The following is a 15921-nucleotide window of genomic DNA, read 5'->3' on the forward strand; positions in this document are numbered from 1 at the left end:
AGTTGGCTGCGATGGTGGGGGAGGATGCCGGACAGACCTGGCAGGCCCAAACGCATTGTGAGGGTTTGCTGGGAACGCCTGGCAGAGTCTCCTGTCGGAGAGAGTTTCAATTCCCACCTCCGGAAGAACTTTGAACATGTCACGAGGGAGGTGCTGGACATTGAGTCCGAGTGGACAATGTTCCGTACCTCTATTGTCGAGGCGGCCGATTGGAGCTGTGGCCGCAAGGTAGTTGGTGCCTGTCGTGGCGGTAATCCTAGAACCCGTTGGTGGACACCGGCGGTGAGGGATGCCGTCAGGCTGAAGAAGGAGTCCTATCGGGTTCTTTTGGCTCATGGGACTCCTGAGGCAGCAGACAGGTACCGACAGGCCAATCGGTGTGCGGCTTCAGCGGTCGCGGAGGCAAAAACTCGGACATGGGAGGAGTTCGGGGAGGCCATGGAAAAAGACTTCCGGATGGCTTCGAAGCAATTCTGGACCACCATCCGCCGCCTCAGGAAGGGGAAGCAGTGCAGTGTCGACACCGTGTATGGTGGGGATGGTGCTCTGCTGACCTCGACTGCGGATGTTGTGGATCGGTGGAGGGAATACTTTGAAGACCTCCTCAATCCTACCAGCACGTCTTCCTATAAGGAAGCAGGGCCTGGGGAATCTGTGGTGGGCTCTCCTATTTCTGGGGCTGAGGTTGCCGAGGTAGTTAAAAAGCTCCTCGGTGGCAAGGCCCCGGGGGTGGATGAGATCCGCCCGGAGTTCCTTAAGGCTCTGGATGTTGTGGGGCTGTCTTGGTTGACAAGACTCTGCAACATCGCGTGGACATCGGGGGCGGTACCTCTGGATTGGCAGACCGGGGTGGTGGTTCCTCTCTTTAAGAAGGGGAACCGGAGGGTGTGTTCCAACTATCGTGGGATCACACTCCTCAGCCTTCCCGGTAAGGTCTATTCAGGTGTACTGGAGAGGAGGCTACGCCGGGTAGTCGAACCTCGGATTCAGGAGGAACAGTGTGGTTTTCGTCCTGGTCGTGGAACTGTGGACCAGCTCTATACTCTCGGCAGGGTCCTTGAGGGTGCATGGGAGTTTGCCCAACCAGTCTACATGTGCTTTGTGGACTTGGAGAAGGCATTCGACTGTGTACCCCGGGAAGTCCTGTGGGGAGTGCTCAGAGAGTATGGGGTAACGGACTGTCTTATTGTGGCAGTTCGCTCCCTGTATAATCAGTGTCAGAGCTTGGTCCGCATTGCCGGCAGTAAGTCGGACACGTTTCCAGTGAGGGTTGGACTCCGCCAAGGCTGCCCTTTGTCACCGATTCTGTTCATAACCTTTATGGACAGAATTCTAGGCGCAGTCAGGGCGTTGAGGGGATCTGGTTTGGTGGCTGCAGGATTAGGTCACTGCTATTTGCAGATGATGTGGTCTTGATGGCTTCCTCCGGCCAAGATCTTCAGCTCTCACTGGATCGGTTCGCAGCCGAGTGTGAAGCGACTGGGATGGGAATCAGCACCTCCAAGTCCGAGTCCATGGTTCTCTCCCGGAAAAGGGTGGAGTGCCATCTCCGGGTTGGGGAGGAGATCTTGCCCCAAGTGGAGGAGTTCAAGTACCTCGGAGTCTTGTTCACGAGTGGGGGAAGAGCGGATCGTGAGATCGACAGGCGGATCGGTGCGGCGTCTTCAGTAATGCGGACGCTGTATCGATCCGTTGAAGAAGGAGCTGAGCCAGAAGGCAAAGCTCTCGATTTACCGGTCGATCCACGTTCCCATCCTCACCTATGGTCATGAGCTTTGGGTCATGACCGAAAGGACAAGATCACGGGTACAAGCGGCCGAAATGAGTTTCCTCCGCCGAGTGGCGGGGCTCTCCCTTAGAGATAGGGTGAGAAGCTCTGTCATTCGGGGGGAGCTCAAAGTAAAGCCGCTGCTCCTCCACATCGAGAGGAGCCAGATGAGGTGGTTCGGGCATCTGGTCAGGATGCCACCTGAACGCCTCCCTAGGAAGGTGTTTCGGGCACGTCCGACCGGTAGGAGGCCACGGGAAAGACCCAGGACACGCTGGGAAGACTATCTCTCCCGGCTGGCCTGGGAACGCCTCGGGATCCCCCAGGAGGAGCTGGACGAAGTGGCTGGGGAGAGGGAAGTCTGGGCTTCCTTGCTTAAGCTGCTGCCCCCGCGACCCGACCTCGGATAAGCGGAAGAAGATGGATGGATGGATGGATATATATATATATATATATATATATATATATATATATATATATATACATACACAGAGTACAGGCATGTGTTGGATGTTCAGTCCTCAGCTGTGATATGTAGGTCAGAGTCGCTATTGGTCACATGACTTGGGGCCCAATTAATGCCATGTCAATCAATCAATCAATCTTTATTTATATAGCCCTAAATCACAAGTGTCTCAAAGGGCTGCACAAGCCACAACGACATCCTCGGTACAAAGCCCACATACGGGCAAGGAAACACTCACCCCAGTGGGACGTCGATGTGAATGACTATGAGAAACCTTGGAGAGGACCGCATATGTGGGTAACCCCCACCCCCTCTAGGGGAGACCGAAAGCAATGGATGTCGAGTGGGTCTGACATAATATTGTGAGAGTCCAGTCCATAGTGGATCCAACATAATAGTAAGAGTCCAGTCCATAGTGGGGCCAGCAGGACACCATCCCGAGCGGAGACGGGTCAGCAGCGCAGAGATGTTCCCAGCCGATGCACAGGCGAGCGGTCCACCCCGGGTCCCGACTCTGGACAGCCAGCACTTCATCCATGGCCACCGGACCTGTGCCCCCCCCCCCTCAAGGAAAAGGGGAGCAGAGGAGAAAAAAAAGAAACGGCAGATCAACTGGTCTAACAGGGGGGCTATTTAAAGGCTAGAGTATACAAATGAGTTTTAAGATGGGACTTAAATGCTTCTACTGAGGTAGCATCTCTAATTGTTACCGGGAGGGCATTCCATAGTACTGGAGCCCGAATAGAAAACGCTCTATAGCCCGCAGACTTTTTTTGGGCTCTGGGAATCACTAATAAGCCGGAGTTCTTTGAACGCAGATTTCTTGCCGGGACATATGGTACAATGCAATCGACAAGATAGGACGGAGCTAGACCGTGTAGTATTTTATACGTAAGTAGTAAAACCTTAAAGTCACATCTTAAGTGCACAGGAAGCCAGTGCAGGTGAGCCAGTATAGGCGTAATATGATCAAACTTTCTTGTTCTTGTCAAAAGTCTAGCAGCCGCATTTTGTACCAACTGTAATTTTTTAATGCTAGACATAGGGAGACCCGAAAATAATACGTTACAGTAGTCGAGACGAGACGTAACGAACGCATGAATAATGATCTCAGCGTCGCTAGTGGATAAAATAGAACGAATTTTAGCGATATTACGGAGATGAAAGAAGGCCGTTTTAGTAACACTCTTTAATGTGTGATTCAAACGAGAGAGTTGGGTCGAAGATAATACCCAGATTCTTTACTGATTCGCCTTGTGTAATTGTTTGGTTGTCAAATGTTAAGGTGGTATTATTAAATAAATGTCGGTGTTTAGCAGGACCGATAATCAGCATTTCCGTTTTCTTGGCGTTGAGTTGCAAGAAGTTAGCGGACATCCATTGTTTAATTTCATTAAGACACGCCTCCAGCTGACTACAATCCGACGTGTTGGTCAGCTTTAGGGGCATGTAGAGTTGGGTGTCATCAGCATAACAATGAAAGCTAACACCGTATTTGCGTATGATGTCGCCTAGCGGCAGCATGTAAATACTAAAGAGTGCAGGGCCAAGAACCGAACCCTGAGTAACTCCGCACGTTACCTTAACATAGTCCGAGGTCACATTATTATGGGAGACGCATTGCATCCTGTCAGTAAGATAAGAGTTAAACCACGACAAAGCTAAGTCTGACATACCAATACGTGTTTTGATACGCTCTAATAAAATATTATGATCGACGGTATCGAAAGCAGCGCTAAGATCAAGAAGCAGCAACATTGATGACGCATCAGAATCCATCGTTAGCAGTAGATCATTAGTCATTTTTGCGAGGGCTGTTTCCGTAGAGTGATTTGCCCTGAAACCGGATTGAAAAGGTTCACAGAGATTGTTAGACACTAAGTGTTCATTTAGCTGCTGTGCGACAATTTTTTCGAGGATTTTCGAAATAAAGGGAAGGTGGGACACCGGTCGGTAGTTTACCATGAGGTCAGGATCAAGGTTAGGTCTTTTGAGCAGAGGATGAATAACCGCTTTCTTGAATGCTAGGGGAACAGTGCCAGAGGAAAGTGATAAGTTTATAATATTTAGCACTGATGGACCTAATAATACAAAAAGCTCCTTGATAAGTTTCCCAGGAAGTGGGTCAAGTAAACATGTTGTTTGTTTTATCCCACTTACACGCTGTAATAGTTCCTCTAATGTTATTTCATCAAAAAGAGAGAGACTATTTTGTATTGCAGTATCCGTCGTAGATACAGTTGTATCTGTGTTCATAGAACCCAGTTGTAGCTGGGATGCGTTATCTTTAATCTCCTTTCTAATGAGTTCAATTTTCTTATTAAAGAAATTCATAAAGTCATCTGCCGAGTGGGTGGAGCTATTGGGAGGAGTCCCTTGTTGGGTTAGCGATGCTACTGTACTAAACAAAAATTTAGGGTCGTTTTTGTTGAGGCGGATGAGATTTGAGTAATATTTAGCTTTAGCTAAGGTAAGCATGCGTTTATACGATATTAAACTAACACTCCATGCTTGATGGAAAACCTCAAGCTTGGTCGCGCGCCATTTGCGTTCCAATTTTCTACATGATAATTTATGAGCTCTGGTTTCCTCTGTAAACCATGGGGTGCGCCTTTTAGGGGCCCTTTTTTGTTTTAGCGGTGCTATACTATCAATGGTTTTGCGCAGGGCATTGTCAAAGTTGTTAGTGAGGTTATCAATAGAGCCGACATAATTTGGGAATGGTGCCATTACCGAAGGCAGTAGGTCAGCAAGAGTCATCGTTGTGGCGGCATTAATGTTGCGGCTGCTATAGCAGTTATTATTATTATTAGTTTGTTGACAATGAGTCAGAACTTCGAATTTTATAAGGTAATGATCGGACATTACTTTAGTATACGGGAGTACCATAACTTTGGAGGTGGTGACACCCCTGACCAGCACTAGATCTATCGTATTGCCGTTGCGATGCGTAGGTTCATTTATTATTTGTGTAAGACCACAGCTATCAATTATAGTCTGGAGCGCCACGCACTGAGGGTCCGATGGGTTATTCATATGGATATTAAAGTCCCCCATTATGATTATATTGTCTGCGTGCGTCACTAGATCAGCAACGAACTCTGAGAATTCATTAATAAAGTCCGAGTAGGGCCCTGGGGGGCGGTAGATAACAGCCATATCGAGAGGCAGCGGTGTGAAAGACCTCATAGTAAGCACCTCAAACGATTTGTATTTATTATTTAGGTTAGGGGTAAGGTTAAAGTTTTCATTGTATATTAGTGCGACCCCCCCACCCCTTTTAAGGGGACGGGCAATATGCGCATTCGTATAGTTAGGAGGAGATGCCTCATTTAGCGCAAAAAAATTTGTCTGGTTTGAGCCAGGTTTCGCTAAGACCAATGACGTTAAGATTGTTGTCTCTAATGACCTCATTAACTAATAACGTTTTGGGAGACAATGATCTTATGTTTAAAAAGCCCATATTATAAGTATTGGGCTGTTTTGACGAGTTTTTGTTTAAATTATCCGTGGTAGAAATATTAATAATGTTGCGTTTATTATACGTAGTGCACTTTAAATAGTTTCGACCATATCTAGGAATTGATACGACGGGAATTTTCAGATTGTTTACTTGATGCTGCGATCGACTGAACGCATCATGATTTGCCACCTCAGTAGAATGCATATCTACCCCGGACACAACAGAAAACACATTATGTGAGTTGTGTGTTATTCTAAGAAAATTGCTATGCGTACAGGAATTATCCAGCCTGGTGCTGGCTAGTTCTAGTTTAACTGACTCCTCACCCGGACTAGCAGGCTCTGTAATTGCCTGTGACCGGGCTTGCTCTAGTGTAGTTAGTCAAATGTGACTTAAACAGTAGTCTATATTCTTAGACAGGATGATGGCGCCTTCCTGGTTAGGGTGAAGGCCGTCCCTCATCAGCAAGCCTGGTTTGCCCCCAGAAAGAGGGCCAATTATCAATAAACATTAGTCCCTGTTGTCTACAGAAGCTAGCCAGCCACTTGTTAAGCGAGACTAATCTGCTATATCTCTCATCATTGCCTCTCGCAGGCAGGGGGCCAGAGACAATTACTCGATGCCTGGACATCTTTCTAGCGAGATCACAAGTCCTGGCTATGTTTCTCTTTGTAATCTCTGACTGTCTCATTCTAGTGTCATTGGAGCCAACGTGTACAACTATATTCGCATAACTAGTGGTGCGATTAGCCTGTCGTACGTGTTTACTAGGCCTGTTGCGAGTTAGCTCCCTAAGATTAGCCTCAATGTCAGGTGCTCGGGCCCCCGGGATGCACTTAATTGTGGCTGGTTTGCTAAGCTTTATGTTTCGGGTGATGGAGTCCCCTATGACTAAGGTGTGGTGCCCGGTAGACTGGGGTGTAGGACTAGCTAAAGAGCTAAATCTATTATGCGTCTCAACCGGTACACCGTAGCTTGTAGGCCGCTTAGGACTGCTACAGGCTGGGCTAGTTAGCTCGCTACAGCTAACGCTAGCAGATGTGTCCGCAACATCTAAAGTTACGAGATTACTCTGCTCTAACCGGCGGACACGGCCCTCTAGCAGAGCCAGCCTCTCCGTGAGTAAGGTGCAAGACGCGCAGGAAGCCATACTCACGGTGTTTTCTGTCACCGAGTGAAGTTCCTGCTGTCTTCCGAGAAGTCCTGGTCACGGTGTGCAGGAGTAGACTCCTTCTGACCGGCGCCCGGCGACGCCTTTCTCCGCGCTAGCTTCGTTAGCTTAGCAGCTAGCTGCTAGCTAGCTGCGGGAGGGGTGGAGAGACAGAGATTGGGTGATTTGCAAGTTAAATAGTACTACTAAATATGTTGAGAAAGTAATAAAGAAAGCTGCAGAACAATTTAAAAGCACACAAATAGAACGATACTTAGCTTTTTCGAAACAGCGAGCAGTCAGCGACCTTAGCATGACCTAAGTGTGTTAGCCTGGAAATGTATAGGAGTTGTTTGTGACTCAGGGCTACAGTGGGTCCACATGATTTGATATAATGTGTATATCCATCCATTTTCCACCGCTTATCCCTTTCGGGGTCGCGGGGGGTGCTGGAGCCTATCTCAGCTACAATCGGGTGGAAGGCGGAGTACACCCTGGACAAGTCGCCACCTCATCGCAGAGCCAACACAGATAGACAGACAACATTCACACTCACATTATGTATTTGTTTGTATTTTCAGTAAAACAGCTGAGCCAGACACATTTTTACTGACTGCTGCTTTTCTTTCTTTATTAATTAGTGGAGATGGAAATATAACATATACATAGGGATGATGTTTGATAAGAAATTATCGAGTTCAAGCCCATTATGGAATCCTCTTATCGAACCGATTCCTTATCGATTCTCTTATCGAATCCAGATAGGTTGTTGTATATGGAAAAAACACACACAATATTTGGTTTAACAATAGCTCACTTTTATTTGATAAGAAACAAATAAAAATAAATAAATATTGACTGTTGTTACCCCCCTAAAAAAATAAAATAAAATAAATAAATATTGACTGTTGTTACCCAAAGTGTATTAAGTGGGATTTTTCAGAAAAACAAATATGTACAGTAACACAAAAACAACCTGTCTCTGTGATCACTATAGGTGTACAAATAATAATATAGTGTTAAATAAAATCAGTCCCTTGGGCACGAAACTGAAAATAATACAGCTCTCCAAAAAGTGCACTTCTGCTGCTATAGGAACATCCTTTTGGGGTCCATCAGTGTGGCCTCCACCAGGAATGACTGCACGTCCTTGTCCTGGAGGGAAAATGAGGGACAGACACAGCATAGAATTAGGGGGGAAATTAGCTGAATGTGAAGACCAGGGTGTCTGTTATTAAGTCTTTAGCATTAGTATGTGGAGTTAAATGATGGAATGGATTAAGTAATGAAGTTAAACATTATGATCCACTTTAAGAGGTTGTTCGAATTAATAGTGCTTACAAAGTACAAAGAAGAATTATGAGAAATACTTTCAACTTTATTGAAAATAAGATATTCTTCATCTCAGTATATTAATAATGACTGAATTAATTAATTACATATTACAAAACTGTTGTATATACTAATTCACAGATGTTATTTTATTATAATAAGTTCAATAAATGATGTATACAGGTAAAAGCCAGTAAATTAGAATATTTTGAAAAACTTGATTTATTTCAGTAATTGCATTCAAAAGGTGTAACTTGTACATTATATTTATTCATTGCACACAGACTGATGCATTCAAATGTTTATTTCATTTAATTTTGATGATTTGAAGTGGCAACAAATGAAAATCCAAAATTCCGTGTGTCACAAAATTAGAATATTACTTAAGGCTAATACAAAAAAGGGATTTTTAGAAATGTTGGCCAACTGAAAAGTATGAAAATGAAAAATATGAGCATGTACAATACTCAATACTTGGTTGGAGCTCCTTTTGCCTCAATTACTGCGTTAATGCGGCGTGGCATGGAGTCGATGAGTTTCTGGCACTGCTCAGGTGTTATGAGTGCCCAGGTTGCTCTGATAGTGGCCTTCAACTCTTCTGCGTTTTTGGGTCTGGCATTCTGCATCTTCCTTTTCACAATACCCCACAGATTTTCTATGGGGCTAAGGTCAGGGGAGTTGGCGGGCCAATTTAGAACAGAAATACCATGGTCCGTAAACCAGGCACGGGTAGATTTTGCGCTGTGTGCAGGCGCCAAGTCCTGTTGGAACTTGAAATCTCCATCTCCATAGAGCAGGTCAGCAGCAGGAAGCATGAAGTGCTCTAAAACTTGCTGGTAGACGGCTGCGTTGACCCTGGATCTCAGGAAACAGAGTGGACCGACACCAGCAGATGACATGGCACCCCAAACCATCACTGATGGTGGAAACTTTACACTAGACTTCAGGCAACGTGGATCCTGTGCCTCTCCTGTCTTCCTCCAGACTCTGGGACCTCGATTTCCAAAGGAAATGCAAAATTTGCATGGTTGGGCCTTAAGTAATATTCTAATTTTGTGACACACGGAATTTTGGATTTTCATTTGTTGCCACTTCAAATCATCAAAATTAAATGAAATAAACATTTGAATGCATCAGTCTGAGTGCAATGAATAAATATAATGTACAAGTTACACCTTTTGAATGCAATTACTGAAATAAATCAAGTTTTTCAAAATATTCTAATTTACTGGCTTTTACATGTATATTTGTAAACGCTCTGAAGTGGGAAAGGGGTAGGATTAAATAAGCTTTTCTTCTTCCTACTCCTTTTCGGACATGATGTAAAGTGAAATGATATGAAACTGTGATGTGTTACAGTGTAACCATGCACGAAATAAACTAAATAAAGAAAGAAAGCACTAGTTTATTAGACAGACCTGCAAACTCAGGAGTGGTGTAGGCTACAAGATACCGTTAACGTTATCAGACACCTACAAAAAGGCTAACGTTAACGTTATCAGACACATACAAAAAGGCTAGCGTTAACGTTATCAGACACATACAAAAAGGCCAACGTTAACGTTACCGTTAGCCACTGACTATGCTTAGGTAAGGTTAGTCTAGCTAACATTACTGCAGTCCTCGTTGACATAAGAGGTAACGTTATTTTAGCCTAAAGGCTACGAGTGAGCAGATATGGAATTTAACCGGCAACAGTTAACGTTAGTTACTCACCAGCACTATCACTAGAATTGGCGCTGCAGGTTGAAGCAGAGGAAGAGGAGCTTGCTTCGCCATCTCTGTTGCTGCTTCTCCACGACACCTTTCTCTAACCTTGTTGTACTTCCCCCCTTACATGAGAGTGAAGCCTGGCAATAATTGCAGACAGCCGTTTCCTTGTCGTTTTTTTTTGTAAAATGAAGCCATACCTTGAGGTGGTTTTTTTGGTCCATTATTTTTGCTGCTTTCTGTATCTGCTGCCTAATGACCTAGCTACGTCATTTCCTGGGACGTGCCATAGGGCATTTCCTGTGGGACGGGATTCGTTCCCACGGATTCAAATAAAGAACCAACTCTTTTTCTTTACTATAGTGGCCTCAATAACGGGAACCGGTTCTCAAAAAGGGATTTGAGTCCATGGAATTGTTTATTTTCTTATCGAACGGTTCTTCTCTTATCGAACAACCGGGAGAACCGGTTTCGAACATCATCCCTACATATACATGATAGGTGGTGCTACTGAGCCAGCTTTGCCAATTAAAATTCCAAAGTGTGAGGATGGCAGTAGTCCATTGTGTGCATTAGGAATATATTGTGTCCATTTCCAAAAGAGGAGCACATTAAGCAGCTCTATGTTAGATCTGTAGGTTGGAGTCAAAGGGATGAGGGGAAAAGCTACAACCAATTTATTTTATTTTATGATTGTGTGTGTGTGTCTGTGTGAAAGGGTATGGGGTATGTGGATGGATGGATGGCTCCTATATATATGGGGGAGAGCAATTTAAATACTGGGGGGAATTAAGGAAGTTATCATAATTCATGCATCACAGGGTTGTAAACATCACATGATTACAATTGCATTATGCAACATGTCTGAAAAGGAGTAGGAAGAAGCAGAGCTTATTTGACCCTACCTCTTCTCAACGTCACAGGAATAACGAATAGTTTGTTTTAACTTCCTGTGTTTGACCTGTCGCCGCGTGTCGTAAAGCTGATAAGTAATAAAGAAATAAATAAAGGAGTTAAAACTGTGTGTGTATATATGTGTGTATATATATATGTATATATATATATATATATATATGTGTATATATATATATATATATATATGTATATATATATATATATATATATGTGTATATATATATATATATATATATATATATATATATATTATATGTACGTACGTATGTATGTATGTACATATGTATATATATATATGTATGTGTGTATATATATTCATACATATATATGTACATATGTGTATATATATGTATGTATGTATGTATATATGTGTGTATACATACATATATATATATATATATATATATATATTCATATACAGTATGTTTAAATATAAATATTTAAACAGTCCAGGGTCTCAGTTGTCGTATTTTACGCTTTATAATGCGCCACACATTTTCAATGGGAGACAGGTCTGGACTTCAGGCAGGCCAGTCCAGTGCCCGCACACTTACTACGAAGCCACGCTGTTGTAACACGTGCAGAATGTGGCTTGGCATGGTCTTGCTGAAATAAGCAGGGGCGTCCATGTTGCTTGGATGGCAACATATGTTGCTCCAAAACCTGAATGTACCTTTCAGCATTAATGGTACCTTCACCCATGCCTTGAGCACTAATACGCCCCCATACCATCACAGATGCTGGCTTATGGACTTTGCGCCCATAACAATCCGGATGGTTCTTTTCCTCTTTGGTCCAGAGGACACGACGTTCACAGTTTCCAAAAACAATTTGAAATGTGGACTGATCCGATTACAGCACACTTGTCCACTTTGCATCAGTCCATCTTAGATGAGCTTGTGCCCAGCGAAGCAGGCAGCGTTTCTGGGTGTTGTTGATAAATGGTGTTCGCTTTGCAAAGTAGAGTTTTAACTTGCACTTACAGATGTAGCCACAAACTATAGTTACTGACAGTGGTTTTCTGAAGAGTTCCTGAGCCCAATGTGGTGATATCCTTTACACACTGATGTGGCTTTTTAACGCAGTACCGCCTGAGGGATCGAAGGTCCGTAATATCATCGCTTACGTGCAGTGATTTCTCCAGATTCTCTGAACCTTTTGATGATATTACGGACTGTAGATGGTGAAATCCCTAAATTCCTTGCAATAGCTCGTTGAGAAATGTTGTTCTTAAACTGTTTGACAATTTGCTCGCACATTTGCTCAGAAAGTGGTGACCCTCGCCCCATCCTTGTTTGTGAATGACTGAGCATTTCATGGAAGCTGCTTTTATACCCAATCATGGCACCCACCTGTTCCCAATTAGCCTGTTCACCTGTGGGACGTTCCAAATACGTGTTTGATGAGCCTTCCTCAACTTTCTCAGTCTTTTTTGCCACTTACGCCAGCTTTTTTGAAACATCTTGCAGGCATCAAATTCCAAATGAGCTAATATTTGTAAAAAATAACAAAGTTTTCCAGTTTGTACGTTAAGTATCTTGTCTTTGCAGTCTATTTAATTGAATATTGGTTTGAAATTTGCAAATAATTGTGTTCTGTTTTTATTTACGATTTACACAACGTGCCAACGTCACTGGTTTTGGGGTTTGTATATGTACATATATATAGTGACAACTTTTGTCTGTTTATTTGTACTATTTACTGTATCAGTTGCAGTATTTTTTCTTTACTGATGTTTGTGTCCACCCTCATTTAAAGCCACAAAAAGCTTCACTAGATTTGAATAATATTCGAGCATAACAATATAAAAAATGATCTTCCTCAATATAATTCTACTTAAAATAGCACAACTAAAACAAAAGACTAAACAAAATTAATAATGAAAAACAAGAAACATGGCCAAGCAGGAAGAAGCAAAAGCTTATATTGTCCTTGTTAATCAAAATCTAATTGTATTTCAATGTATTATTATTTTTATTATTATTCTTAATTTTATTATTGGAAGCAGCAGTATTTTTTAATAATTATTTTAATCAATTTAGTTTACATTTTATTCAAAATGGTATATGTATTCATTCAATATTAATCAATGAAATGCAATTTAACTATATGTATATTTGTGTTAAATGTATATAAAATAAAATATACATAATGATTTTTATAGTGGCAGTGGTATAGAAATACAGTGCATTATAATGAGAGCTGCTTTTAATGCATTATTAAGTAAAATGAAGAAGTCAAAATAACTTATAATGTAATGCACAATAATTCTACAACCATAATGTTCAACGTATTGTTCAATTAAAACCAGTTATTATTGTTATTGATATTATTATTATTACAGAGTAGTGGCTAGTGAGTGTACCTGAAAGCAGAGGTTCAAGTTCACTTTAGAATCTTCTCTTTGTGCTCATAAGAGTGAATAAAGAAGGTCACCTGCAGGGCTACTCTCGCCACACAATCCTCCCCTGTGCAGTGATGCATTGTGGGTGCATGACTAATGTCAGCTAGCTCAGCTGGAGACCAGAATTCTCCTGATTGGAAGGCAGCACACTTCAATGATTGAGTTCAGAAGAAGAAGAAAAATGAGATGATCCAAAAGTCCCAATCAGCTGAAGTGAAACATGGAGGATGATGTAGCCATGATGCTTGATGGATGCTGGGGGCGGGGGGAGTGAATGCATCCCTGCAGGAAATATGCTTCCAGGCAAAGGGGAGTGTGAATTTGACAAACTGCTTCACCTGTGTCTGCTTGATGTCGTTGTCATGGTCACAGGCTCTTCGAGACCCACCCTGAATGCAAGAATGTCTTCTTCCTGTTCCGAGACATCAAGGACCTGGAGAGGCTGCGGACCAGCCGTGAACTGCGAGCACACGGACTGCGGTCAGTCAGTCACATACACACATGCAAATCTGCACACATGCACATATAATCCAAAACAAAATGAATAATTTGTCGTTTTTAATATCAGTGAAATATGAACTAATAAATCCACTTAACCTAAAAGTAGCATGATAACTGTTTCTTTGTTGATTGCTAACTTGCCCAACCTTTGAGACATTTTTCCCAATGAGTTTACTGAGTCTCACTTTTTAGGTCACTGGTGTGTGGAAGTGACAGGAAGAAAAGCTCTGATTTGCTTTCAAATAAATCTTTGGGCGCCACTTGTTGGTTCTTTTCTCGACTCTCGACCAGTGATTCTCAAACTGTAGTCAGAGTCGTGTATAAAGATAGTAAGGCCAACTTGCTTTTAAAGTTGGCCTCAATATGGCGCTCTTTAGTCACGTGAGGGACTTTTGACCAGTGATGGGCAAACTACTTGGAAAATGTAGTAAGCTAAGCTACAAGTTACTCTTGATTAAATGTAGCTAAGCTACAGGGGAAGCTATCCCCAGAGAATTGTAGCAAGCGACACTAAAAGCTACACGAAAAAAGTAGCTTGCTACAGTTAACAGCATTTCTATCTATGGGCCAACATGTATAATATCAATGTTAATGTAACTGAGAGTGTACACATGGACCCAATAAGGGTCCATTACTATTAACTATCTGTCATTTAGTTGGGGACACTCTACAACTACCTCTAGGGGTGCCCGCACATTGCTCTCTGTATTTATTTAATTTGCCTTTTCTTTGGCCCATCCCTATAATGTTATTCATTTTCTCTACCTACAGTAAAAAAAAAAAAATAACAGCATCTATCTCGTGTATATATTGACAAAAACAATGACTTGTGTGTTGTTTGGGAACAGTTGGTAATGGTTATGAGCAGTACAACTTTTCATGAACTCAACTCACCTTAATGTGTGTTCCTAAATATGTATTCCACAGTTAGAGAACAGTTATGATTTTGGTTTACAGAGGGACAAGCGGTAGAATATGGACAGATGGATGGAGTAAACAACTAAAACTTTTAGGTTTTGGGCATTGTTTTCGCTAAATGTATACATTTGTATATGTCCAAGGACACGCATTATTGTGGGTTTCCTGGAAGTCATATTCATCACTAAAGGAACAATCTAATCTGTGGGAGAGAATTTCTCTGCCATTTTAAAATATGTTTCTTTTTTTTTTTGAGTGGTCAGCTTTAGGGTTTCTACAGTTATCAGCAAATCTAATTTTATGTTTTTTAATGCCAAATTAGTGCCCATGTCTGACATGGTTATTATATGTAGTCAAAAGCTTGAAATTATCTGCATACACCCATTATTGGAAACATTTGACAATGATAATGTTGAGTAATTGAAAAGTTTACATTAACTGGTACTATCTAGTGAATTCGAATTGGCTCGCAAGAATGTTTCATCTGAGAATTTATTTGTATTTATTTTTCTGTAGTAGCTTCCGGTGTTCTGACTTTGTGCACAGCTGTAGACAATAGCCAATTAAAAGGTTCCTTCTGTCAATCATCACACTGTACCTTCAATCAAAATGATTAAAGGGGAACTGCACTTAAGTCCTCTAAATAAACATCCAATTCTGAATTAGTTGATCAATGTAATATACTCAGAAGTAATTTTGTAAATTTTTTCTCTTTAAAACATGTGGAAAAAATGTATATTCTCTGAAAGTATGACATGATAGCTACAAACTAGAGGATATATTTTTAAATCGTCCGGAAAAGTCTGCTGTTGCTCACTGCCGCGAAAAAGCTAAGTAGTATCTTTCTGTCTGAGTGCTTCCAATTGTTTTACAGCTTTCTTTAGTCCTTCTCAAACATATTATGTAGTTTTATCAAACTTACAAAGCACCCACTCTCTGTCTCACCGCCTCTCTCTCAACTAGCTAACAAAGCTAAGCTAGTCGCGGTCCAAAGCAACTACGCTCCAAAGGCGTTTGCTCCCTCACGCTGCTGCTACTGCTCCGAGTACAGCAAGAACTCGACTCGGTGAAAGAAACAACGCGAGTATGGCTCCTTGCTCTTCATTCACTGTTCTCATGGAGAGGTTGGCCCTACTAGAGGACCGTCTACGCCAGTTAGAGCAGAGTAATTTCAGAACTTTAGACGCAGCAGACACGTTTGCTAGTTAGAGCAGAGTAATTTCGGAACTTTAGACGCAGCAGACACGTTTGCTAGCGTTAGCTGTCGCGAGTTTGTAGCAGCCTTAAGATGCCT

The 15921-nt window shown here is 42.3% G+C and overlaps 1 protein-coding gene across 1 annotated transcript in view; it reads left to right on the forward strand.

Annotated features, from left to right (window-relative positions):
* xgb (x globin) overlaps positions 1 to 15921 on the forward strand; it is a 38905-nt gene that overhangs the window by 5613 nt on the left and 17371 nt on the right. The window contains exon 2 of the mRNA XM_061968698.1: positions 13581 to 13688. Coding sequence (XP_061824682.1) covers positions 13581 to 13688 — 108 coding nt within the window. The remainder of the gene's footprint in view (positions 1 to 13580; positions 13689 to 15921) is intronic.

This window comes from Nerophis lumbriciformis, linkage group LG08, assembly GCF_033978685.3.
Source record: "Nerophis lumbriciformis linkage group LG08, RoL_Nlum_v2.1, whole genome shotgun sequence".
Classification (NCBI taxonomy): domain Eukaryota; kingdom Metazoa; phylum Chordata; class Actinopteri; order Syngnathiformes; family Syngnathidae; genus Nerophis; species Nerophis lumbriciformis.